Source organism: Myxine glutinosa, chromosome 9 (assembly GCF_964187855.1).
Source record: "Myxine glutinosa chromosome 9, kmMyxGlut1.1, whole genome shotgun sequence".
Classification (NCBI taxonomy): domain Eukaryota; kingdom Metazoa; phylum Chordata; class Myxini; order Myxiniformes; family Myxinidae; genus Myxine; species Myxine glutinosa.
This window is the reverse complement of record NC_136269.1, coordinates 132618360-132645797: the sequence shown is the minus strand read 5'-3', so window position 1 is coordinate 132645797 and position 27438 is coordinate 132618360. Positions and strand designations below refer to the sequence as shown.

At 47.6% G+C, this 27438-nt stretch overlaps 1 protein-coding gene across 1 annotated transcript in view; it reads left to right on the top strand.

Moving 5' to 3' along the window:
* LOC137434907 (regulator of G-protein signaling 7-like) overlaps positions 1 to 27438 on the top strand; it is a 117349-nt gene that overhangs the window by 39864 nt on the left and 50047 nt on the right. Inside the window, exons 5-7 of the mRNA XM_068128119.2 lie at positions 15791 to 15855; positions 23636 to 23712; positions 23972 to 24053. Coding sequence (XP_067984220.2) covers positions 15791 to 15855; positions 23636 to 23712; positions 23972 to 24053 — 224 coding nt within the window. The remainder of the gene's footprint in view (positions 1 to 15790; positions 15856 to 23635; positions 23713 to 23971; positions 24054 to 27438) is intronic.

The window sequence follows — 27438 nt, the reverse complement described above, 5'->3', positions numbered from 1 at the left end:
ACTAAAAAAAAAAGAAAAAAAAAGTCATTAATTAAATAATTAAATAATTAATCGATTAATTGATTAATCAATAAATCAAAAATAGCCTTTGCAGCCAAATCACTTGGTCATTGGCATGTCGAAATATCAGCTAATTAAATAACTCATCAATTAATTGATTAATCACAAAACAAAAAAGACTGTTTTTGACAAAGGACTTGCTCACTATTTGCCGAAATTTCAGCTTCCTAGCTCAAAGGATGACAGATATCGTCCGGACAAGAAAACAAGAAACAAGAAAACAAAAACAAACAAACAACCAGAGTGAAAACTGAGTACTCCCTTTCAGCGTGCGTCATTGCCGAGCCCCCTTCGGTGCCAGACAATGACCACGTCATGCAGCACCTGGGGATGGCATAGGAAAGGAGCGGTGTACAAAAGGCTGGCGAAGCAAGCTCAGCATGCCAACCCTGAAAAGATGGGAGCAGAGAACGAGAGCTCCATGATGATGATAACATCGATCACAAGAGAATCCTGACACTGGGGGGAAGAGTTATTTTACAAGTTCGACTTCTCAAGATTTTGCTAAGATGGCGATCAGCAGCAAGACCCTGAGGTCATGTGGCTTCGCCCCTCTGTGAAGCGCCATGTCGCATCAGCTCGCCACCCCTCGGCCTTCAAAAGGGGAATTCTGCCATTTTTGCTTACGTAATAAATAGATGATATAGTGTTTTATCCAACAGGATTTCAAATAAATTAAAGAAAATTAATTTTCAACCTTTAAAATCGTGCGAATACGTTCTGCTTTTTTGTTCGTATCCTTTTCTCACCTGCACAAATGAGCCGCAAACACTCATGAGGCGTGAACGGCGAACGAGAATGAACACGAATGAATGACTCATCCGCTTAGTTTCCCGGCATGCCACGCGCTCCTTTTGCCCGCCCCCTCTCACGGGGATATTGTTGGCCGCAACCATTGGTCACAAAAACGGAGGGCGGGGCCATTTGCACAGTTTAACTCCTCCCATCGCTTGCGCTCTCATGCGCTTTGGCAAAATGGTACGAAGTGTCGATAATGACAGATGCAAAATAACAAATTTGTCGCCACACAAAAGTGCCGCTCGGGGCGACCGCCCCTTACGCCTCCCTCCCCCCCCCCTCCCTCGCCTTCAGGAATAGTAGATACGAGACATCTATTTTGGAATGAGCCTCCTTCACTTGTACAAATTCTGGATTTTACAAATTACTACAGTTCTCATTGATATTGTAGCGGTTACTGCTGGATGCACACAATCGCCTTGTGCACCGGCCAGACGCGCCTCTCCCGGGCATGCCCGGACTCACTGTTCCCGGGCACGCCCGAACCTCCCGGGCACGCCCGCTATCGCCTTTCCAGGGCTCGCCCAGAGCGTCCGGGCATGCCCGCTATCGCCTTTCCAGGGCTCGCCCAGAGCGTCCGGGCATGCCCGCTCTCGCCTTTCCAGTGCTCGTCCAGAGCGCCCGGGCACGCCCAGCCTCGACTTGCCAGGCCGCAGCCAAACACGCCCGGGCAGGTCCAGACTCACCTTTTTTTTTTTTTTTTTTTTTTTTTTTTTTGTATACAAGGTCGAGGCTCGTGAAAGAGCGAACATTAATCACACAGAAAGACAAACCGACACATAAAACATATAACATAGGGAGCGGTAGACAAGATGGGGAGAGAGGGGGAAGGACACAAACACAACATTTGAGAGCAGTGACCGAGAGACATGGAGACATCGAGAGATCTGAGAGAGGGCGAGGGCTTGGGGGGGGGGGCGTGGGAAGGGGGAGAAGGGGGAGACCTTTCCAAGGCTCGCCCTTGACACCCGGGCATGCCCGGTATAGCTTTTGCTGGGCAAACTTCCCGACATAAATGTGTATATACTGTATATTGCTGCCCGATAAACGGGCTTTTCAGAATACCTGAGCTGTTTTGTTTCAATAAAGCAACTCGGACGAATTCCGTCTTTGGTCGCGTCACTTCTTTCGACTCGCGTTGGAGCGCAGCTCCTTCACTGGTGACCTACCGACATGGACACGGCAGTGACTCTTAAACTGCCTACCTTCTGGGAGGCTCACGCGGCTGTTTGGTTCGCCCAGGCGGACTCCCAGTTCGCCCTGCGAGGCATCACCGCGGACGACACCCGCTTCCACCACGTCGTGGCAGCGCTCGGTTCCGCCACCACGGCCCGCGCCCTGAGCCTCCTCGAGCACCCGCCGGCTGCCGACAAGTATGACGCGCTGAAGACGCTCCTCCTCGACGCTTTCGCCCTCTCACCGGCGGCACGCGCACGGCGCCTGCTCGACCTGCCCGAGCTCGGCGACACGCACCCGTCCGAGCGCATGGACTATATGCTCTCGTTGCTCGGTGAGCACTCTCCGGATTTTCTGTTCCGCGAGTTGTTCCTTCGCCAGCTGCCTCACCCGGTATGCCTCGCCGTGGCTGGCACGTCGATCACCGATCCCCGCGCCCTCGCCAGGGAAGCCGATAAGATCTCCTCGGCGGGCCAACACATCGGCGCGGCTACCTGGAGCCTGCTGCCGTCCGAGGCGACGCCCATGACGCCCGAGCGCCCTGCGCGGTTGGAGGCAGAACTGCCGGTGAAACTGGCGGCCGCCACGCCACACCGACCGCTTCCGACACGACGGCCGGGGCCTCCACCTGACCAGGCGTGGTGTTATTACCACGCCAGGTTCGGACACAAGGCTCAGACGTGCCGACCCCCGTGCACTTTCGGCAAGTCGGGAAACGGCCGGGCCGGCGTTCATTCCCAGCCATGAGCGCCGGCCACTCGGGCAACTTGCTTTTCATTCGGGACAAAGCGTCCGGGCGGCGTTTCCTTTGTGACACCGGCGCCCAACTAAGCGTCATACCCGCCTCCGAGCAGGACAGGCGGGACGCCATTTGCGGCCCCTCTTTGGTCGCTGCTAATGGCTTGGCCATACGCACTTTCGGCCTGCGCAACGTCACCCTTTGCTTCAACAGCCAGTGCTTTCAGTGGACCTTTGTGACCGCCTGCGTCCCCATGGCTTTGCTGGGCGCCGACTTCCTCTGCGCGCATGGGCTGCTGGTCGACGTCAAACGTCGTCACCTTGTCAACGCCAAGACCTTCAGCTCCCTGGCGTGCACGATGAGCAGCTCCGCGCCGACCGAACTGGCGTGCGCCCTCCTGACGGCGAACGAGTTCGCTCGCCTGCTCGCGGAATTCCCGGCCCTCACATGGCCGACGTTTTCGGCCGTCGCAGTGCGGCATGGGATCGAGCACCACATACCCACTACGGGCCCGCCGGTCTACGCCAGGGCCCGCCGCCTCGACCCGGCCAAGCTCGCCGTGGCAAAGGCCGAGTTCGACGCGTTGGAGCACCTCGGCATCGTGCGGCGCTCCAATAGCGCGTGGGCCTCACCACTGCACATCGTGCCAAAGCCAGGGGGCAGATGGCGCCCGTGTGGCGACTACCGCCGCCTCAACGACGCTACCACCCCCGACAGGTACCCGATCCCGCACATCCAGGACTTTTCCGCCCGTTTGGCGGGACGGGTCATATTTTCCAAAATTGACCTGATACGGGGATACCACCAGGTACCTGTCCGGGCGGCCGACGTCCCGAAGACGGCCGTCATCACGCCGTTCGGCCTGTTCGAATTTTTGAGGATGCCGTTTGGCCTCAAGAACGCGGCCCAGGCGTTCCAGCGCTTAATGGACGGCGTGCTGCATGACCTGCCATTTCTTTTTGTCTATCTGGACGACATCCTCGTCGCCAGCACGTCCCACGCCGAGCACCTCCTCCACCTCCGAACACTGTTCGGTCGCCTCAGCGAGCACAGCTTAATTGTCAACCCGGCCAAATGCCACTTCGGCACGACGACCGTTGACTTTTTGGGCCACCGCATCACCAAGACCGGGGCCGTGCCGCTGCCGACCAAGGTCGAGGCCATCACCACGTTCCCGCGTCCCCGTTCCATCAAGGCCCTACAAGAGTTCCTCGGCATGGTGAATTTTTATCACCGATTCGTGCCCCGCGCTGCTCAGCTCATGCGGCCCCTTTACGAGGCAAGCCGGCAAGCCGGCCAAGCATGACATAGTTTGGTCCGCGGCCATGGACGCGGCATTCGCGAGCGCAAAACGGGCCCTCGCCGACGCAACGCTGCTGGCTCACCCGGTGTTCAACGCACCCATCGCCCTCACTACGGACGCCTCCAACTACGCGGTGGGTGCCGTCCATGAACAATGGGTGGACGGGGTTTGGCAGCCACTCGCTTTTTTCAGCCGGCAGCTCCGGCCGAACGAGTTAAAATACAGCACGTTCGACCACGAGCTGCTCGGTCTATTCCTGGCCGTTCGCCATTTCCGACACCTCCTGGAGGGCCGCCCGTTCACGGCTTTCGTCGACCACAAGCCGTTGGTCTACGCAATGGCCAAAGTCATGGAGCCGTGGTCGGCCCTCCAGCAGCGCCACCTCTCCGCCGTGTCGGAATTCACCACGAACATCCGGCACGTCGCCGGCAAAGACAACGCTGTGGCCGACTGTCTTTCTCGGGCCAACGGGAACGCGGTCCACCTTGGCGTGGACTTCGGGCTCATGGCGGCCGACCAGACCACCGACACCTTGGTGCAGGCACTCCGGGCGGCGGACACGGGCCTCCGCCTGGCCGACATCCCCTTCGCGGGCACCGTCCTGCTCTGCGACGTCTCCCAGGGCCAGCCTTGCCCCATCGTGCCCGTTTCCTGGCAGCGCCGCATCTTCGCCTCCATCCACGGCCTTTCTCACCCGGGCCGGAAAGCTTCTCAGAAGCTGGTGTCGGCGCGTTTCGTCTGGCACGGCCTTCGACGGAACGTCCGCGACTGGGCCAACGCCTGCACGGCCTGCCAGCGGGCCAAGGTCCACCGCCACACCCAGGCCCCGCTGGCACCTTTCACCGTGCCTGCACGGCGTTTCGACCACGTCCACGTGGACCTGGTGGGTCCCCTGCCCCCATCGTGGGGGTTCACCTACCTGCTCACCATGGTGGACAGGACCACCAGGTGGCCGGAGGCCGTGCCCCTCACCTCCACCACCACCGCCGCCGACGTGGCGCAGGCGTTCATCGCCACCTGGGTCGCGCGCTTCGGCGCACATCTCGTCCGACCGCGGCCCACAGTTCACGTCCGAACTTTGGGGCGCGGTCGCCCGCTCGTTGGGGGTCACGCTGCACCGCACCACGGCCTACCACCCGCAAGCCAACGGGTTGTGCGAGCGGTTTCACCGCTCCATGAAGGCCGCACTCATGGCCAGCCTTCAGGACGACGGTTGGACCGACCGGCTGCCGTGGGTCCTTTTGGGCCTCCGCACGGCCCCCAAGGAGGACCTCCGGGCGTCCGCCACCGAGCTCATCTACGGTCAGCCGCTCCGCGTCCCGGGCGAGTTCGTGCCCGATGCTACCAGTCCCTGGTCCGCCGCACACCAGCGCTCGGACCTCCAGGAGGCCGCCCGCCGATTTGCCCCCGTGCCAACGTCCCGCCACGGTGGCCCCCAGTCCTACATCCCCCCGGCGCTTCACACAGCGGAGTACGTCTTTGTGCGTCATGACGTGCACCGGGGGCCACTCCGGCCGCCGTACGACGGGCCCTTCCGGGTCCTGCGACGGGGCGACAAGTCCTTTGTCGTCGACGTTGGCGGCCGGTCGGACCGGATCTCTGTGGACCGCCTCAATCCGGCACACATGGACGTCGACCGACCACCACATTTGGCCCTTCCTCCGCGGCGAGGCCGCCCCCCGTCCACAGTTTCCCCCGCTCGACCACCCACCACCATGTCGGACCCCTCCCCACGACCCTCCAGGGGTCGCTTCGGCCAGGTCATCCGGACCCCCCTTAAATTGACCCTGCCGGTGCAGGTCGATTCTGGAGCGGCGTGTGTAGCGGTTGCCGCTGGATGCACACAATCGCCTTGCACCGGCCAGAACACGGCCAGACGCGCCTCTCCCGGGCATGCCCGGACTCACTGTTCCCGGGCACGCCCGAACCTCCCGGGCACGCCCGGTCTCGTCTTTCCCGGGCATGCCCGCTATCGCCTTTCCAGGGCTCGCCCAGAGCGTCCGGGCATGCCCGCTATCGCCTTTCCAAGCCTCGCCCAGAGCGTCCGGGCATGCCCGCTATCGCCTTTCCAGGGCTCGCCCAGAGCGTCCAGGCATGCCCGCTCTCGCCTTTCCAGTGCTCGTCCAGAGCGCCCGGGCACGCCCAGCCTCGACTTGCCAGGCCGCAGCCAAACACGCCCGGGCAGGTCCAGACTCGCCTTTCCAAGGCTCGCCCTTGACACCCGGGCATGCCCGGTATAGCTTTTGCCGGGCAAACTTCCCGACATAAATGTGTATATATATTCCTGCCCGATAAACGGGCTTTTCAGAATACCTGAGCTGTTTTGTTTCAATAAAGCAACTCGGACGAATTCCGTCTTTGGTCGCGTCACTTCTTTCGACTCACGTTGGAGCGCAGCTCCTTCAATATACTGTTTTTACAATTGCTCATTAAAGATGTTGATGCTTCATTGGCACGAAGACGAGTATCGGTAATCATAACTCCAGGAGGGGACTTTATCTTGGCATGAAGACATTTGGGTAACCCTTTAGTTTCCAGCCATAAAGTCACTCTCTCGGTAGCAGTCAATGTATTGTGAGGGCACAAATAAACTATTGTGGTGTTGGCGAGCCGCTCGGTGAGCCGCCCAGAGAGCTGCTCAACGAACTGCTCAGCGCACAAGCAAGCGAGCTGAAGGTTTCGGCTTGGACAAGGCGTCTGTGCCTCACGTCCACCAACAGCCCATGCGTACAGAGGAAGTCCGCTCCGAGTAGGCCCATGGGGACATTAGTGGTAACGAACGACCACTGAAAGCGCTGCCCCCTGAACCGCAGCGAGAGACAATGCTTCCCGAACGTGTGGATGGGCGTGCCGTTGGCGGCAAGCAAAGCGGGGCCCCGGCCCTCAGCTTGCTTGTCGGACGCGGAGGCAGGGAGGACGCTCACCTGCGCTCCCGTGTCGCACAGGAAGCGATGACCCGAGGAGGTGTCTGTTATGAACAGAAGGCTGCCAGTATGGCCGACGCTCATGGCAGGAAGCGATCGCCGGCCTGGCCGTTTCCCAACCTGCCAAAAGTACAAGGCGGGCGGCAGGACCTGGCCTTGTGGCCGAACCTGGTATGGAAGTGGCACCAGGTCTGGCCCGGTGGTGGTTGTCGCGCCGGTTGTGACGACGGTGGTGGGCGGGGCGTGGCGGTGGCCACGCGCGGATCCGCCAAACCTGCACCATTTTCGGGAGGATCCGAACGCCATGCCACGTGGCGATCCGAACTACTCGCGCCGTGCGCGGCGCCGGGATCCACGACGGCCGTGCTATATGCCGGCCGTGCGTCGTGGGCTGCGAAAAACTTGTCCGCCTCCCTGGCCAGGGCGCGCGGTTCCGTAATGGTCGAACCGGCCAGCGCGAGCCGTACCTGTACAGGTAGCTGGCGGAGGAAGAGAGCACGGAAAAGGAAATCCGCGTGGCCGTCGCCGAGCAGGGACAGCATGTAATCCATGCGGGCGGACGGTTGTGTGTCGCCGAGGACGGGAAGGTCCAAAAGACGGTCAGCGCGGTCGGCCTCTGTGAGGCCAAACGTGTCGAGGAGAAGTCGCTTGAGCGCCGCGTACTTGCTCTCGTCCGGCGGGTGCCGGAGGAAGGACACGACTCGGGCGGCCGTGCCAGATCCAAGGGCAGCGACCACGTAAAAGTCGTGTCGTCCGCCGTGACGCCCCGGAGCTGGAATTGGGCTTCGGCCTGTAGAAACCAGATGTCGGCCTGCGCTTCCCAGAACTCCGGGAGCTTGATCGTGACAGCATTGATGGCCATGGCACGTTCGGGGAACAGCAACGGCTGAACCAGTCGGAGGTCACCAGTGTGGTGCTGGGCACACACGTTTTTTTTTGTTTTTTGTTTTTGTTTTTTTTGTATACAAGATCGAGGCTCGTGAAAGAGCTAACATTAATCACACAAAAAGACAAACCGACACACAAAACACAAAAAACAAGGGGAGCGGCAGACAAGATGGGGAGAGAGGGGGAAGGACACAAAAGAGAGGGGGAAGAGGGGGAAGGACACAAACACAACATTTGAGAGCAGGGACATCAGGAGGACTTGGGGGGAGGTGGGAGAGGAATAAAACATATGAACACTGCAAGGACTCTGGGGTGAATTACCGGGGGTAGAAAAGATCAAGGTTTTCGATGGGGGAAGATAAGAGATGGTGGTGAACAGCTGTTTTAAAGACCTGGAGGGAGGAGTGGGATTGAAGGGAGTGGGGGAGTTTGTTCCAGAGGCGGGAGAAAAGGGGAATGAAAGAGTGAAGGTGAGCAGAGAGCCTAGACTTTGGCAGTTTAACCATAAGAGGGTTGCAGGCAGATCTTGTGCGACCTGAAGGAATATTGGGGGGACAGAGCACAGAGAGAGCTGGGGGAGCAAGGCCGGAGAGGAGTCGGTAGAAGACAGAAAGACCACCAACCTGCCTGCGGTGAGTGAGTGAAAGGCCCTCGGTGTTGACTACATCGCAGGAGATTCCAATGATTCTGAAAGCTTTGGCCTCAACAGCATGAAGCCGAGCAAGGTGTGAGGCAGGAGCACCAGCCCAGAGGGGAGAACAGTATTCCATTGAGCTGCGGATGAAAGCCTTGTATGTGGTGAGGAGCTCAGGTGTGCCAAGGAAGGACTTCGCACGACGGAGGATGCCCAGTCGGCGACTGGCTTTGGAGGCCAGCTTGGAAATGTGGTTTTCCCAAGAAAGATCATGGCAGATAGTGAGACCCAAAAGCTTGAGCGACAGAACTTCTTGGAGAGGATTGTTGAGAAAGTAGATGGGAGGGTTGTCCAGTCGGTCCTTTCGGAGAGACATTGTAAGAGTGTGAGATTTGTCAGGATTGAAAGACATGTTCCACTTGTTTGACCAGTCTGTGATTTTGTCCAGGTCTGCAGAGAGTGAGGAGGCTGCAGACGGCCGATCTGAGGGATGAGGAATGGAGCGACAGAGAGTAGAGTCGTCAGCAAAGAGATAGAGAGGATTTTCAAGAGAGTCAGAGAGATCATTGATGAAGACCAGAAAAAGCACAGGGCCCAGAACACTACCTTGGGGAACTCCAGCCTGAGCAGGAAGAGGAGATGAGAGAAACCCATTCAGGGCCACACGTTGACTACGACCAGAGAGGAAGTCCGCCAGCCATGCGTGGAGATTTCCATGGATACCAAAGGAGGAGAGTTTGGTGAGCAGAGCAGGGTGCCAGACCGTATCGAAGGCACGTGAAATGTCAAGGGAGACAGCTCTAATTTCCTGTTTGGCGTTGAGGACCTCCATCCATTGTTGAGAAAGCAGAAGCAGCATGTCCAGAGTAGAGTGACCAGGTCTGAAACCAAATTGATGATCAGAGATCAAGCCATTGGAGAAGAGGAAAGATTTAATATCTGAAGTAATGATGGATTCCATGACTTTGCTGATAATTGGGAGAAGGCCGATTGGTCTGTAGTTGCTGGGATCTGTTTTTGCACCTCTTTTGTGCAAACCGGTGATGTTGGCTGATTTCCAAGCAGATGGCAGATGACCTTGAGCAAAAGAGAGGGTGAAGAGAACAGAAAGAGGGAGTGAAAGAGCAGAAGAACATGATTTTAGGACCCGTGGGCTGATGCCGTCAGGACCAGTTGCAGAATCAGAGTCGAGGGTTGACAGAAACTTTTCCACCTTATCAGGAGGAAAGGACACAGAGTCCAGGAGCAGCTGGGTACGACTGGGTACGGTGGGTACAGAGAGGGATGGGTTTGGGACACAAGATTTAGAGGCAAACACAGAGTTGAGGCATTCAGCTTTTTCACGTGCGGAGTCAGCCGTTAAGCCGTTTGAGGTGAGGGAGGGGATGGAGGGGGAACAAACACCAGAAACAGATTTGACCAGACGCCACCAGGATTTGGAAGAGGGAGACAGATAAGAGAGTTTGGTCTTGAGAACGGTGAGATATTGTTTCCTGGCTCTCCTGAGGGTGGACACACACTTGTTTCGGGCTTTGTGAAAGGAAATGAGATTTCCTTCCGTTGGATTTGCTTTCCAGGAGACGAAAGCAAGTTGTTTCAGGGCAACAGCCTCACCACAAGATTCCGTGTACCATGGACGGGAGGAAGGGTATGACAACTGAAGACGAGATGGTATAAATCTGTGCATGAGAGAGAGAGCAATTTACTTTGAAAGAATTCCCAGGATGAGTTGATGTCAGAGACGGTAGAGATGGGAGACCAGTCCAGATGATTGATGGCTGCTTGAAGACCGTGCCAGTTGGCCTGAGTGAAATGCCAGACTCGTCGACGCTGAGGAGGCTCTCTGAGAATGGTCAGAGAGATGTCCACTTTGACAAGCACATGATCAGATGAGCCGATTGGAGCAGAAGAAGAGCAGCAGACATTTTCAGGGAAGTTTGTCATAACCAAATCCAGAAGAGAAGATGCTCCGTTGACTGAGATCCGGGTCGGGAAATTGACAGATTGTGTCAGTCCCAGTGAGTCGCAGAAGTCCTTTGCTGAAGAGCCATGGCTGGTGAGAGAGGTACCCACACCCAGCCAACTGGCATGGTGACAATTGAAATCACCACATATGAGGAAGAGAGAGTTGGGATGGGTAGATAGAAGTTGGTCCATATTATCAGACAGTGAGATGTAGATGGAGTCATCGCTGTTTGGTGGACGGTACAACACACATATGAACAAAAGGTGGGAGCGAAGGGGAAGCCGTAGCCAAAGGTATTCCTGGGGGTGAGGTGGAGAGAGGACAGTGGAGGGCGAGTGAGGAAGAGAGTTTTTTATAAAGATAGCAACCCCACCTCCAGGACGAGGCTCAGGTCTATCATACCGGAGGAGGGAGTAACCTGGGAGAGATACCAAGGCATCAGAGACATCATGAAGGTGGAAAGTTTCTGTTAAGCAGATCACATCTGGTTTGTCAGAAGCAACCTGTATGGAGAGGTCAGTCAAGTTTGAGCGAAGGCCCCGGATGTTTGAGGTCCATACCGTTAATGAAGAGGAAGGGGGAGCATCGGGTCCAGAACAGGGGGGGGGAGGGGTAGGGTAAGATGTGGAAGAGGAGGAAGAGGTAGGGAGAGCTGTTGAAGGTGTGTCAGAGATTTCAGAGATTTCAGAATAGCTTGGAGAAAGGGAAGAATGGGGTGGACAAAAGGTTTGATGGAGATTGGGTGAGGCACAGTGAGGTGTTATTTGAGGAGGGGGAAGAGCGAGGCAGAAGTTTTGGGGAGATGAAGGTGAAAGTTGGAAGGGGGAAGAAGCAGGGAGGATGCTTTGAGGAGGAGGGGTGAGAGGGGAGTCTAGGAGGGGAGGAGCGAGGGAGAGTCTCGGAGGGGAGGGGTGTGGGGGGAGTTTAGGAGGGAGGGGAGGGAAGGGGCAAGGGGGGAGATTTGAAAGGGATGGGTGATGGGGAGGATTTGGAGGGGAGGGGTGAGATTGGATTTTGAAAAGTGTACGATTCATGGGAAACGAACATTTTTTGCAAAATGAGTTTGAGACCTTCGAGTCAAAAATACGTTTGAGGACACTGGAGGAGGGGTGGAGTTCTGGATAGTTTAGGGAATGTAGAAAGGAGGAACTGTAAGAGATGGTATTATATATATTTTTTGGAATGAATAGATTTGGTGAGCAAGACGAAAGCATCCTTTTGTAGGAAAAGAAGAAAAGGGTGTTATAATATATGAGAGAAAATAGTTGTTCAGGGGAGAGATTATACATTTCTAACCGCGTGATCGCGAACGAAGAACGAACGGACAAAAAATAAACGATTAAGACCTGGGAAGGAAATATTTTTTGGGGGTTTTTTTTTTGTTTTTTTTTGTGAGTACAGATATTAAACAAGGAGGTACGGGGTGAACGACTGGTACGAAACAGAGAACGAAAATAATTTCAGCGCATTCGACGAATCGCTGAGAGTAAAACAAAACCACAAGGTCGGAGATGGTACGGTAGTCTAAGCCTACGAGTACTAGGCCGCAGAATACTCGATACCATTAACCGACGATTGTGTATACATGTACGAAAAATTAGCACCGAAAATTTTCCAAAAGATACGCTATAGGTACACACACCGAAAGATAGATACAGTCTCGACAAAAACACGATTGTGATAGATCAATTAGCTTCGAGAGCGTGAGCGCATGGAGCAGCTTCGAAAAGACGTGACCTCGCCGTGATCTCGCGAGATCTCCCGACGTTAAACAAAGGTAGGCCACAACGCTTTGGGTTAAGTCGAGCTCTTTATTGGTTGCTCACTCGTCAGCACTGCCGTGCTCGGGGCTGCGAGCCCGCGTGTATATCTGGAGGCCACGCCTCACCTGGGGCGTGGCCGACACCCACTGGTGCACGGAATTATGTCACTGCGCCAGTGAGCCATCGTGTCCGCCACACTATGATTATTTGGGAAGAGTAGGCAAGGAATTTGAAGGCAAGGTAGACCAAGAGGCAAGGAATTTGTCATTTCTCCAAGGCTTGGGAGTGTGCATTACATCATAGAGTGCACCAACATTTTGAAGAAGCCATTAGGCTAGCTGTCATATCTGCTAACACTCGCTTGTGGACATTGCACTTTTCCAAAAGAGTAGGCCATTGCATGCCTCTGGCCAAAGTTTGGTGTGCCTGGACTCCCCTCCTGCCTTGACTTTCTCTTTCTCTGCGGTTCTCCGCCTGCAGGAAGATTCAATGCTGTCGAGGCAGCCCCACAGCAAGAACGACACTGAGTGGCTGTCAGGGCAGGAATTTGGAATTTGTTGAGGGTGCCAGTGATAACTCACCCATTTTTCACAAAAGCCTAAGACCCTGACCCTAAGCTTTGGACCCTCACCCTAAGCCTTGGACCCTTACCCTAAGCTTTGGACAAACCGTGGGATATTAATGTACACTAGCTAATGCTAGCAGATGGGATACCCGGCTTAATGTCCATCTGAAGGATGGCACGCCCTGCGAGTCGAGAATCAAACCCAGGCTAGACAGCTCAAAAGTGAGGGACCTCTGAACAATCCTATCAGTCCCTACCCTGACTACTGCTGCAAATACCACTACTATTACCCCAATTATTACCAGCTTCATGTGGTGTTCACTGGGAAATTTCTTGGCTGCAGTCGATTTCAAACCGGCTGGCTCGGGATAATTGCTGGAAAAGGATCAGTCAACTTATCTGATGGCTAAAATTGTTTCTGCAGCTCCTAAACCAGCCACAGACGATGCATGATGCACACAATATCTTTTGTAGAGGCACTGTGAAATCCTCAATGTCCACATATGAAAGCAAGCAATAAGAAAAGGGACTCGATATTGCCTCCGAAAGCATGGCTTACTCTCCGATGCAGTCCCCTGAATGCAGAATTCCATGAGGATGATTGTTTGCAATTTGATCCTGTTCCATCAGAAAACCAAGAAAATTACAATCACCGATTTCATTTGAAACTTTTATTACATCACATTCAATTGTCATAATATTTCATGTATGGAGACTATTTTATTAGCAGTCATAATCAGTCAGGTCAGGTCAGTCTTTTGGGACTGCTCCTGGTACCATGTAACCCCTGGTAACTACCTGCCGCATGGTCGGGTTGTTGGCGACTAAACCGACACCCCTCACTGGTTTTGCTAGTGGGGAGGTGACTCTCTGAAATGCTGCCAGCTACCTGAACACCTGCCAGAACTAAAAACAATACCTGGAAAAGGGCGGACGAGCTTCCAGAGGGAGCAAAAGGCCATCCAGTAAAAAGATGGTGCCTCCGAAAAACATCCATCTGGATTGGACCGGTTTGAGTCATACCGAACACTTTATAAATGGTACGTGTTGCTTCTTCGCTTTAAAAGGATAGAGCACGGACAATCCAGATCCCCATCAGGTGGCATCCATGGGGAGGATCGAGGAAATTCCTCCTGAGGAAATGCCCCACTGAGTACGGTGAGAAAAGCGGCGCCATTGTTGTGACGTCACTGGTACCCAGAGTATCCCGAGAAGTGACGGTAGTGGCGGTACTACCCCCAAGCTCAATGGCTGTGTTAAGTATTTGTCTCGTCATTATGTCCTCGTGTGTGTGTCAGCTCCATTACGAGCCTTAGCCCAAGTATAAAATAAATATATAAACCAGAATAATTTCATCTTTGTAGCAATATTGGCAGTTATATGATGAAATAGATTTTTTTAAAGATCTTTTATATCGAATATCTTTCTTTCTGTAATACTTAGCTGTTTGTACTTAGTCTCGCGAGATTCATTGTCCCTTAAAATGAATGTTTAGCTACCAAAAGCACTTGGCTATGTGGATTAGAAGTGGAGATGTTTGGAAAATTGCTTTTTCAATAGTGGCCATTTTGAAAATCCATGATGGCTACCACAGAGACTTTTTTAAAATGTAAGCATTGGTTTTCATATTCAGTATTTCCTAACGTTTCCGAAAATGTATAGTAGAGTAGAGCAAATCTCCAGAAGAAGTGAAGGAAAATACATTATGAACCAGACTATAATAGACTTGACGGATTTCTGAGGAATGTGAATATTAGGTGCATTTTTGGGTAAAAGTTGGGAACCTCACTTTTTAACATCATTGGGGTATGCTGAATTCGATTAACCCGCTTCCCAAGCCGAATTTTGAGTTTTTGACCTTCTAATTAGCATAAACAAAATGGCCGCCAAATTGCCATTTTTGGGCAATCTCTTTGAACAAGCATTTATATATCAAGTATATACATGCAGCTCTTTTACTTTAACTTTACAACTTTTACCCCAAAATGCACCTCGAAGCTTAAACATGGCCTTTTTCCATAAATCAGTCGAGTCTATATTATGGTTGGCGACATATTGAAAGAGACATTCAAACTGATATTGGACACTATAAAATGGGAAATGGTTTTAATAAGACAATGTTTCATACAACCCTTTATTCTAAAATTAAGTATACATGGCCATGAAGCACAAGCATTCAGGAATGTCACACTTGTTGTTTTGCCAAACTACATCACATTCATACAAGGGGTCTGATCACACTCTGTTTCTGACAGGCACACATTGATGTGCACCTCAACTCTGAATAGCAACATTTGCAGCGTCGAGTCTTGCATTGCTTCTGGCATGCACAACAAATCATCTCGAGGCAACTTTCTGGGATTGGACTCAGCGACATCAGAATAGGCTCTTGTCCTTAATCACCACGTTTCCATCCCATTTACACAGGTGCAGGAAGGTCAGGTATGGCACAATGAGCATGTCTCCATACCATGGCTTGATAGTGTACTCGCATCAAATGGAAATGAAGAGCATCACTTGTCGGTGACATTGCTTCTGGTTTACCAGTCTTGGCGAACAACATATATCGTGCTGAATCAACAGAGGTTGTTCTGTGCACATTATATATTCTGCAGACGAACGCTTCTGCAGATTTGATTGTCTCCTCTGTGAGTTCACCAATGCCCAAGTTCTTCAGCAGTTTATTTAAAACTCAAAATTCGGCTTGGGAACCGCGTTAATCGAATTCAACATACCCTAATTATGTTAAAAAGTGAGGTTCCCAACTTTCACCCAAAAATGCACCTCAAAGCTTATACGTGGCCTTTTTCCAAAAATCCGTCTAGTCTATAATTAATACTACAGACCATAATAACGTTTTTTTTCTTCGCTTATTGTGTTAGTTGTTTCTCTATTTTTTCTCTCTGGATTAAAAGGTGTACATGAGTTTGATGTTTTCTGTTTTTTTTGCGTGTACTTTGTCATGTACTTGCAGCCGTGTATCTTTGCAAGCGCACCATGCAAAATAAAGCACGACTGGAACTTTCAGACTATGAATCGGTGAGTCCAGTAGTTTCTTTGTCTTTTTCAGTAAACGATGTTCTTGTAGGAATTGCACAATGATGCAATGATAATTGGGGCTTGATGGACAAACAAAAGTGCAACATTGGCCTGTCTTGTATTTTCTTGGTGTTTAAAATGTAATATATTTGTGTTTATCGTGGTTATTTACAATTATGTAATACAACAGCTTGTATTTCGGGCCAATCGATTCATCTGACTCTGCATACAGAGCATGGGTGCTGCACCAAAGCAGTGTTATTCAGGGTAACAATTATACAGGGTGGTTTGCATGACCTTTCCAGCATTAGTTTGCTTGGAATTTGGAAATTGGGTAGTGGTGACAACTCATGAAAGAGGGTGGGATCTTTAACGTGTAATAATATATTTTGATACTTGATTTGGTGTCCATCTGAGGGATAGTATATTTTGTGGCACCGCAAAACACCATTCGGACAGTTTGTAGCCGTGTTGGTAATCAATCTGGATTGGACCGGACCAAGATTAGGGAGTGATCAAAGTAAGTATCCTTACTCTGCACCGAGTTGCTAGTGTTTATAATGTAATTTATGTACTATCAACGGTACCCGCCCTATGGGCGGGGCTCCAATTGGGAAGGCCAAATGAAAAGGCAAAATATCAGAAATTCAAGGCTTTTTTTATTTTAAACGATTCATATAAACATCCATTGAATCATATCACACGCAAATCATCAAAATCTAAACAGTATCTTTAGAATTTCAATAAAAGCCACATCACTGTTCATATCGGTAAATATTATTCCATCATGTTTCAAATTGTGATCGATACACTCTGATCGTGATGGTGAATCGTGATCGATAATCGTGATCGATAATGGTGTTCACAATCGCCATGTCGTATGTACTCCCGATACGTGTACCAAATTCCCGATACGTGTAACTGTACCAAATCAACAGTTAAAAGGATTTTGAGCCGATAGCTGTTACGGCCTTGGCAAGATTGATGGAGACAGCGATCTGTTTGCGTATTCACCGCCCAAATAGCAATGTGGAATTCTCTCACGTAGAGATTAAACGTTACGGCTGTTACGGCCTTGGCAAGATCGATGGAGACAGCGTTTATTATACTTTTAATGAAGGACACTGTCTCAAGCCCCAGTCCCCATCACGGATGGGGCTCAGCGGTTTACCCGAGCCTGACGGCGAAGGGCAAGGTACACGCTGGCCCGTCCAGTGTAGCGCGCATGCGGCCCCGGACATCGAAGGGCCTTAAACGTTCATTAAACATTAAACGTTCATGAAACATTAAATGTTCATTAAAGGATTACGAAACGAAAACCAAAACGAAATTACGTTCACACCGTCACGTCAAACACTACCGTGAACACATACATCGTAACAATGAGAACATCGTCACAATGGACGTTATGCGAACGTGAATGTTATGCAGGAGTCCAAATCTGAGAATACTGGAGACCAAAGCTGAAATTTGGAAAACTAAATAGACTATTTTACTCCTGGAGATCCCAGGATTACCCACACAAAATATCGTTTCGATTGGTTGAGCCGTTTTTGCGGTACCTTCGAACAGACGGATGGACATTTGGTGAATTACAGTAAGATTTGCTTGGGTTTAAATTTTAATTATATAATTGTTTGTATTTGCTTGAGTTTAAATGTTGGTTAAGTAATGATAAATTAAATGTTTATAATGTAATTGTTTGTATTTGTTTGAGTTTAAATATTTGTTATGTAATGATAAATTAAATGTTTATAATGTAATTGTTTGTATTTGTTTGAGTTTAAATGTTTGTTATGTAATGATAAATTTAATGTTTATAATGTAATTGTTTGTATTTGTTTGAGTTTAAATGTTTGTTATGTAATGAATAATGATAAATTAACTGTTTATAATGTAATTGTTTGTATTTGTTTGAGTTTAAATGTTTGTTGTGTAATGATAAATTTAATGTTGATAATGTAATTGTTTGTATTTGTTTGAGTTTAAATGTTTGTTATGTAATGATAAATTTAATGTTGATAATATAATTGTTTGTATTTGCTTGAGTTTAAATGTTTGTTATGTAATGATAAATTTAATGTTTATAATGTAATAATTGTTTGCATTTGCTTGAGTTTAAATGTTTGTTATGTAATAATAAATTTAATGTTTATAATGTAATTGTTTGTATTTGCTTGAGTTTAAATGTTTGTTATGTAATGATACATTTAATGTTTATAATGTAATTGTTTGTATTTGCTTGAATTTAAATGTTTGTCATGTAATAATAAATTTAATGTTTATAATGTAATTGTTTGTATTTGCTTGAGTTTAAATGTTTGTTATGTAATGATAAATTTAATGTTTACAATGTAATTGTTTGTATTTGCTTGAGTTTAAATGTTTGTTATGTAATAATAAATTTAATGTTTACACTGTAATTGTTTGTATTTGCTTGAGTTTAAATGTTTGTTATGTAATAATAAATTTAATGTTTACAATGTAATTGTTTGTATTTACTTGAGTTTAAATGTTTGTGATGTAATGATAAATTAACTGTTTATAATGCTAATGTTTGTATTTACTTGACTTTAAATGTTTGTTATGTAATAATAAATTTAATGTTTACAATGCAATTGTTTGCATTTGCTTGAGTTTAAATGTTTGTTATGTAATAATAAATTTAATGTTTACACTGTAATTGTTTGTATTTGCTTGAGTTTAAATGTTTGTTCAGTAATGATACATTTAATGTTTATAATGTAATTGTTTGTATTTGCTTGAGTTTAAGTGTTTATTATGTAATACTAAATTAACTGTTTATAATGTAATTGTTTGTATTTGCTTGAGTTTAAATGTTTGTTCAGTAATGATACATTTAATGTTTATAATGTAATTGTTTGTATTTGCTTGAGTTTAAATGTTTGTTATGTAATACTAAATTAACTGTTTATAATGTAATTGTTTGTATTTGCTTGAGTTTAAATGTTTGTTCAGTAATGATACATTTAATGTTTATAATGTAATTGTTTGTATTTGCTTGAGTTTAAGTGTTTATTATGTAATAATAAATTTAATGTTTATTATGTGAATGTTTGTATTTGTTTGAGTTTAAATGTTTGTTATGTAATAATAAATTTAATGTTTTTTACGTGAATGTTTGTATTTGTTTGAGTTTAAATGTTTGTTATGTAATAATAAATTTAATGTTTATAATGTAATTGTTTGTATTTGTTTGAGTTTAAATGTTTGTTCTGTAATAATAAATTTAATGTTTATAATGTAATTGTTTGTATTTGTTCGAGTTTAAATGTTTGTTATGTAATGATAAATTTAATGTTTATAATGTAATTGTTTGTATTTGTTTGAGTTTAAATGTTTGTTATGTAATGATGAATTTAATGTTTATAATGTAATTGTTTGTATTTGTTTGAGTTTAAATGTTTGTTCTGTAATAATAAATTTAATGTTTATAATGTAATTGTTTGTATTTGTTTGAGTTTAAATGTTTGTTATGTAATAATAAATTTAATGTTTATAATGTAATTGTTTGTATTTGTTTGAGTTTAAATGTTTGATATGTAATAATAAATTTAATGTTTATAATGTAATTGTTTGTATTTGTTTGAGTTTAAATGTTTGTCATGTTATAATAAATTTAATGTTTATAATGTAATTATTTGTATTTGCTTGAGTTTAAATGTTTGTTATGTAATGATAAATGTAATGTTTACAATGTAATTGTTTGTATTTTCTTGAGTTTTTTTTTTTTTTTTTTTGTATACTGAATCGAGGCTTGTGAAAGAGCTAACATTTACTTCACAAACAAATCAACCAGACAAACAAAATATATAAAAAGAGGGAGCGGAAGACAAGATGCGGAGAGAAGGGGAAGCACACAAACACAACATTTGAGAGCAGGGAGATGTGTGGGAGGGAGCAGGGAGATGTGTGGGAGGGAGAGGGCTTGGGGGGAGGAGGCATGGGAATGGGGGGGGGGGGGAGGGAGAAGTATAAAACACAAGGACACCAAGGACTTCCAGGACAGAAGTTGGTATTTCAAAAAAGTGAATTGGGGTGAAATTAGCGGGGGTAGAAAAGATCAAGGTTTTGGATGGGGGAAGATAAGAGATGGTGGTGAACAGCTGTTTTAAAGACCTGGAGGGTGGAGTGGGATTGAAGAGAGTGAGGGAGTTTGTTCCAGAGGCGGGAGAAAAGAGGAATGAAGGAGTGAAGGTGAGGAGAGAGTCTTGATTTTGGCAGTTTAACCAGAAGAGGGTTGCAGGCAGATCTTGTGCGACCTGTAGGAATATTTGCGGGACAGAGCCCAGAGAGAGCTGGGGGGCAAGGCCAGAGAGGAGTCGGTTGAAGACGGAAAGACCACCAACCTGCCTGCGGTGAGTGAGTGAGAGTCCCTTGGAGTTAGCTTTATGGCGGGAGATTCCAATGATTCTGAATGCTTTGGTTTCAACAGCGTGAAGACGAGCTAGGTGTGAGGCAGGAGCACCAGCCCAAAGGGGAGAGCAGTATTCCATTGAGCTGCGGATTAAAGGCTTGTATGTGGTGAGGAGCTCAGGTGTGCCAAGGAAGGACTTCGCACGACGGAGGATGCCCAGTCGGCGACTGGCTTTGGAGGCCAGATTTGAAATGTGGTTTTCCCAGGAAAGATCATGGCAGATAGTGAGACCCAAAAGCTTGAGTGACAGAACTTCTTGGAGAGGATTATTCAGAAAGTGGATGGGAGGGTTGTCCAGTCGGTCTTTTCGGAGAGACATCGTAAGAGTGTGAGATTTGTCAGGATTGAAAGACATGTTCCACTTGTTTGCCCAGTCTGTGATTTTGTCCAGGTCTGCAGAGAGTGAGGAGGCTGCAGACTGCCGATCTGAGGGATGAAGAATGGAGCGACAGAGAGTAGAGTCATCAGCAAAGAGATAGAGAGGATTTTCAAGAGAGTCAGAGAGATCATTGATAAAGACCAGAAAAAGCACAGGGCCCAGAACACTGCCTTGGGGAACTCCAGCCTGAACAGGAAAGGGAGATGAGAGAAACCCATTCAGGGCCACACGTTTGTTATGTAATGATAAATTAACTGTTTATAATGTGATTGTTTGTATTTGCTTGAGTTTAAATGTTTGTTATGTAATAATAAATTTAATGTTTATAATGTAATTGGTTGTATTTGCTTGATTTTAAATGTTTGTAATGTAATAATAAGTTTAATGTTTATAATGTAATTGTTTGTATTTGTTTGAGTTTAAATGTTTGTTATGTAATGATAAATTATCTGTTTACAATGTAATTGTTTGTATTTGCTTGAGTTTAAATGTTTGTTATGTAATGATAAATTAACTGTTTATAATGTAATTGTTTGTATTTGCTTGAGTTTAAATGTTTGTCATGTAATTATGAATGAGCTGTTTATAATGGAAATGTTTGCTAGAATTATGGACTGCAGATGGCTCCAATTTGTACTCCCAGTTGGCCAGAGCTTAATTTTTTTTTTTTCTGAGGGTTTGGAGTTGTTTTTGAGTTTTAGTAATTGCAGAGATTGATCAAGTATTGGAATATAACGTTTTTTTATTTTTTATTTTCTTGTATACAGAGTTGAGGCTCGTGTAAGAGCTAACACATTCAAAACCAAAACATGCATGGACACATAAAGCATGCAATGAAGGGAGCGGGATTCAAGAGGGGGAGGGAGAGGAAAGGAAACAAGCACAACAACAGTAGAGAACAGGGACGTCGGTATATCTGTGGAAGGGAGAGGGCTGGATGGAGGTGAACGGGGTGGGGGGGGGAGGGAGGGAGAAGTATAAAACACAAGGACACCAAGGACTTCCAGGACAGTAGTTGGTATTTCAAAAAAGTGGAATTGGGGTGAAATTAGTGGGGGTAGAAAAGATCAAGGTTTTGGATGGGGGAAGATAAGAGATGGTGGTGAACAGCTGTTTTAAAGACCTGGAGGGAGGAGAGGGTTTGCAGAGAGTGTGGGAGTTTGTTCCAGAGGTGAGAGAAAAGAGGAATATAAGAGTGAAGGTGAGCAGAGAGTCTTGATTTTGGCAGCTTCACCAGAAGTGTTTCTGGCAGATCTTGTGCGACCTGAACTATTTGGGGGGCAGTGCACAGACAGAGCTTGGGGAGCTCGGCCGGCGAGAAGTCGGTAGAAGACAGAATGACCACGAACCTGCCTGCGGTGTTTGAGTGAAAGGCCCTTGGAGTTAGCTTCATCACGGGAGATTCCAACGATTCTGAAAGCTTTGGTTCCAACAGCGTGAAGCCGAGCTAGGTGTGAGGCAGGAGCACCAGCCCAGAGGGGAGAGCAGTATTCCATTGAGCTGCGGATGAATGCTTTGTAAGTGGTGAGGAGCTCAGAAGTGCCCTGAAAGGACTTCACATGATGGAGGATGCCCAGTCGGCGACTGGCTTTGGAGGCCAGCTTGGATATGTGATTTTCCCAGGAAAGATCATGGCAGATAGTGAGACCCAAACGTTATACAAAGTTTCAATGAGTATTTTGTACAGTGAGGGTGGGGACGGGGGACAAGAGTCAGGGTGCAAGAGATGTTAGTTCCACAGTTTTCGGCCTACTGGCATATTCAGTCACGACTGTTTAACCTGAATTGTACATACCAATGATGTGTAGTCTGGTTTTTCAAAAAATATTGGGTTTTTTTCTTTCAAGTTTTTTTTCTTTGAAGTTGGAGGCTGGTAGAAGAGTTATATTGCAATGGTTTGAAAGGCAACGAGCCAACAGCAGAGTATAGGGGACAGGCAGACAAGGGAGATACAGATGATTAAAGCTATACACATACGTAGTGTGTTCAAAAAGTATCCGACCTTTATTTTTCGTGCATAAAAAAAAAAGAAGCTAGGGAGGCGTTGATTGGTGCACGTATGTAGGCGATCCTAATGCGCACGCGTGAATTTTTTCCCACCTGCAGAAGCTGTCATTCGACGGCAGACCGCCGATGAGTGAGGACATGTAAGTGAGCACCGTCGGATTTTCGTTTTTGACAAAATGACGGAAAAACTTGAACAACGCTACTGCATCAAATTTTGTGGTTTTTGGCCTTGGGGATGTTGGATGCTTCCATTGTGATGACTGCAACTTGGTTTCTGGGTCGTACCCATAAACCCAGGACTCATCGCCAGTGATCACTGTGTTGAGGAAGCTGGGATCGCTGTTCACAGTCTCCAGCATGTCCTGTGCGATCTCCAAACGGAGTTGCTTCTGCTCAATCGTTAGCAGCTTTGGTACGAACTTCCCTGAGATTCTTCTGAAGCCCAAATCCTCCTTCATAATGGAATGAACGGTGTTGAATCTTGCGGATCGTTTCCACTTGGGAATCGCCAAGCTTTACACAAAATTTGATGCAGTAGCGTTGTTCAAGTTTTTCCATCATTTGGTCAAAAACGAAAATCCGACGGCGCTCACTTACATGTCCTCACTCATCGGCGGTCTGCCGTCGAATGACAGCTTCTGCAGGTGGGAAAAAAATTCACGCGTGCGCATTAGGATCGCCTACATACGTGCACCAATCAAAGCCTCCCTAGCTTCTTTTTTTTTACGCACAAAAAATAAAGGTCGGATACTTTTTGAACACAGTAGTAGCTACATGAATCAACTGAATCGACTTGTGATGCTTCTCGTTTCCCTTTGTGCTGGAATACTTGTTCTTGCGTGATGGTTGTCTCGCTTCAGTCAAAGCTAATTGCATTACATTTGAAAAGCTCTATGGACACTTCATGGTGCCACAAGTGCTTGAGCTTGGCATCGGTATGCTCTGCCCTTTGGCAGGAAAGCCTGGCACGGATGCAGAAGGCATTTGATCGGAAGTGGGAGTTCATCTTTGTACAGGCCGAGATACAGGCAAAGTGAGAACATTGCCCTCAACACTAATCATCTGCTTAAGTGGTGACTTTGTTTCAGGTTCTAGAATTTGCCTCCTTAGTTTGGCTACGTGTTTTCACAAGCAACTTTAACGCTTGTGCTGGATTTTTTTTAATGTAGAGAAATGTAATTTTGATTACAATTCAAATGCGACAAGAGTATCATGATATACTCTTTGATCCCAATAGCTGAATATCAAAGTGGAATGTCAGTGAATATTAATTTTATTTTTGTTCCCTGCAGGGGTGATCGGAAAAAGGAAAAGACAGAACGTAAGATAGCGGATGGCCAAGAACGAGCCTTTTGGGACGTCCACAGAATTGCAGTAAGTTTTCTAATGTTTGACACAAAAAAATGAATGAGCGAAATAATAAAGCAATGTGGTTGAATTTATTTTGCCTCTGCTTTAGATTATAACAATGGGCTAGCAGAATAGTCTAGACGAGAAGGATGCACACTCGTCTTTGAGCTGTCTTGCCTGGGTACAAATCTCTTTTCATTTTCAGGTATACATTTTCATCCTGGTGTTTCATATGGAGGGCGAAACATCAATGTGTGTGCTGTCCATCCGTAGACTGTTAAACTGGAGGACCAATCTGCTAACGCTAGTCATTAGTGGACCTTAAAGATTCCACGGTGTCTTTTTAGCTGCAACGAGCAGCTCTATGAGAGGACCGTGTTGTTGTTCTTGTTGTTGGGGTGCCTTTTTGAATAGCGCATGCGCATACACTCGGACGTGCATTGGTATGAGGTAAGAACATCGCGAACTTAAATCGCGATTTGTTTGAAGAAACCAGAATAAATTTAGCAACAAAGACAACATTAATGTTTTCATATCAATCTCGTTTCACAGAACTTGACACAAATTAGGTGTAATTATTGAATAGCGCATGCGCATACACTCGGGAGTGCGTTGGTATGAGGTAAGAACATCGCAGACTAAAATCGCGATTTGTTTGAAGAAACCAGTATGAATTTAGCTGAAAGACAAAAAGACGCTAGTGCATGCATATAATTTAATGACTGGTCGAATTTGGTAGCGCATATTGCAACGGATATCCTCATGATTCTACACGTCGCAGCTGGTGACCACACTGGTCATTTTTCTCTTGTGTTAAGAAGAGAGGTGATTTATCTTGGTTCCTTTTAGGGAATGTTCAATGTAAGCACGTTGTTATTGAATTGTATTGTCTGTGTTTGATCTTAAGTGATCCTAGTAATATATTGTTACGGATCGCGGATTAGATGTTATTTACCGAGCGGTGGTATTGCCGCGACCTAACAGTTCCCACGATTCTTCCCCAACTCACCCGATTCCACCCGAACGTTGGCCAAATCGCGCTACGCTAAATCAATGATTGGAAAGGACACAACGACTGGGATAAATGAAACGACGCAAGGGGTACAGTTCTCAAGACCTCTGGAGGAGGGTATAATTAGTGGTGGAGAAAAGGGGTAGATTACAAGGTAGAGTGAGGTAAAAACACAGAAGAGATAGGCACTTAAATACAATCTTATCTTATCCCAGACAGACCACACACAAACGGGACAAGGCTGACTTACACAGGGATTGATGGCAGGAAGGGACAGGTAGTCGATAGTACAAGGTGCACCTTGGCTCGGGGGCAGGATCAAGCACGGTCCAAGAGATGCAGGGAGGTCTCACTGCGCTCGGAAGGGACGTCTCTCTTGCTTCAAGCTCAGCGCGCATCTGACGTCACCACTCCCTCGGCTGCGCATGCTCAACGGGGAGTGACGCGCCCTCGGCTGGTTGGCTCCGCCCCAGATGGGACCGGTCCACCGCTTCCATTGGGTGCGGGGGTTACCGGGCTCCACCCTTGACGAGGAGCTGACAGGGAGCCCCTATTTGGTAACCCCGTCGAGCACATGTTTGATGGCGGCTCGTGGGGAAGGCCTCGTGCCCTCCCAACACCCCCTACCAACCAAGCCGGAGTGAGGACGCGCACTCCCTGTGCACGCCGCCGCCGTTGCTGTTGTTGTTGTTGTTGTTGTTTCTGATCCGTGAGGAAGAGCTGCGGGGAGGTATTGGGAGGTCCTAAACTTCCTAACGGTGCCATACAATCACATTCTGGTGCAACGAAGGGTCAGAATTAATGGAAACGAATCCTTAACTGACATAGACTAAGAATAACTAGCAAGATGTCCTATAGTTGTCTACGTGAGATGCGGTGGACCTGGATGCGACATTTAATGGGGGGAAATAGGGGGAGGTCGGGTCTACAGAGTGTTGTTTACAGAAAATGGGACTAGGGAATGGGGGATTGGGGATAGTTGGGAAGTATTGAGGAAATAGGGGAATATTTACAAGCGGATATGGATGGATGCAAATCCCATATCCGCAACAATATATATATATATATATATATATATATATATATATATATATATATATATATATATATATATATATATATATATACACATATATATATACACACACACACAGACTTGGCATTTAATATGGAATATTTTTTTTCTTGACTTGGGTTTACTTTCTTAACTCAGTATATCAATCTGGTGAGTTTCTTTTACACTTTGGTGATTTATTTGTTAAAAGAACCATGTCACTGATTGTCTGTTGCAGCAAGAAGTCAACAACAGGATTATATCACAGGTGGCGTGGCAAAATGTACGGACAGGTGCATTTGATGATTGGCTTCACAGTCGGGTATACAAGGGTTGTTGCGTTCTGTATTAGTGGAAAACAACTGCTGCACGTCTCCAAAAGTTATTGCCGCTTCCTCTGGAGATGGTCCGTCAACTCGACAATGCTGTTTGTCATGGAGTGGTGGCTTTACGAAATTACGGCATGAAACAGCGTGCTATTGCTCGGCAGTATGGCATCACTCAAGGTCAGGTGTCAAAGATCCTGAAACGAAATGCTCAGAGGGGTGTCCCTACTCCAATACCGAGGCCAGGACGTCCCCGCAGAACCACAAGGAGGGATGATCGCCAGCTGCACCGGTTAGTCCGCAATGGCCGTACCAAGTCAGCTAATCGGCTTAGGGCTGAGTGGCAGCAACTGACAAATGTGCCTGTATCCAGAAGGCTAGTCAACCAACGACTGGTTCAAGCAGGCTATCGTGCCAGCTGTCCCCTGAGAAAGCCACGCCTGACCAGACAACACCGCCAGCGCCGATTGCAGCGGGCCAGAGAGCACCGTCAATGGCAGCCAGGACACTGGAATCACGTGATCTTCAGTGATGAGTCTAGATTTCTGGTCTATCGTCAAGATGGCCACGTCCGAGTGCGCAGACATGTGCATGAAGCCTACAACAAAGATTGTATCGTGCCAAGAGTCCAAGGTGGAGGTGGTGGGGTGACCGTTTGGGATGCTTTTCATGCAGGGGGCAAAACTGACCTGGTTGTTCTGAATGGAAACCTGAACCAGTTCAAGTACAGGGCCATTCTGGAAGAAACATTGCTTCCATTTGCTCGTGCAGCCTTTCGAGGAAACTTTGTCTTCCAAGATGACAATGCACGGCCTCATCGTGCTCGCATGATCCAACACTTTCTTGCTGACCGTGGTGTAGAGCATATGGAGTTGCCTGCCATGTCCCCGGATATGAATCCGATAGAGAACTTGTGGGCAGAATTAATGCATCAAATCGACCACTTGGACCAGCAGCCGACCTCTGTGCGTGAATTGCAGCAAGTTATTGTCACTGCATGGCAAGCGATTCCTGTCC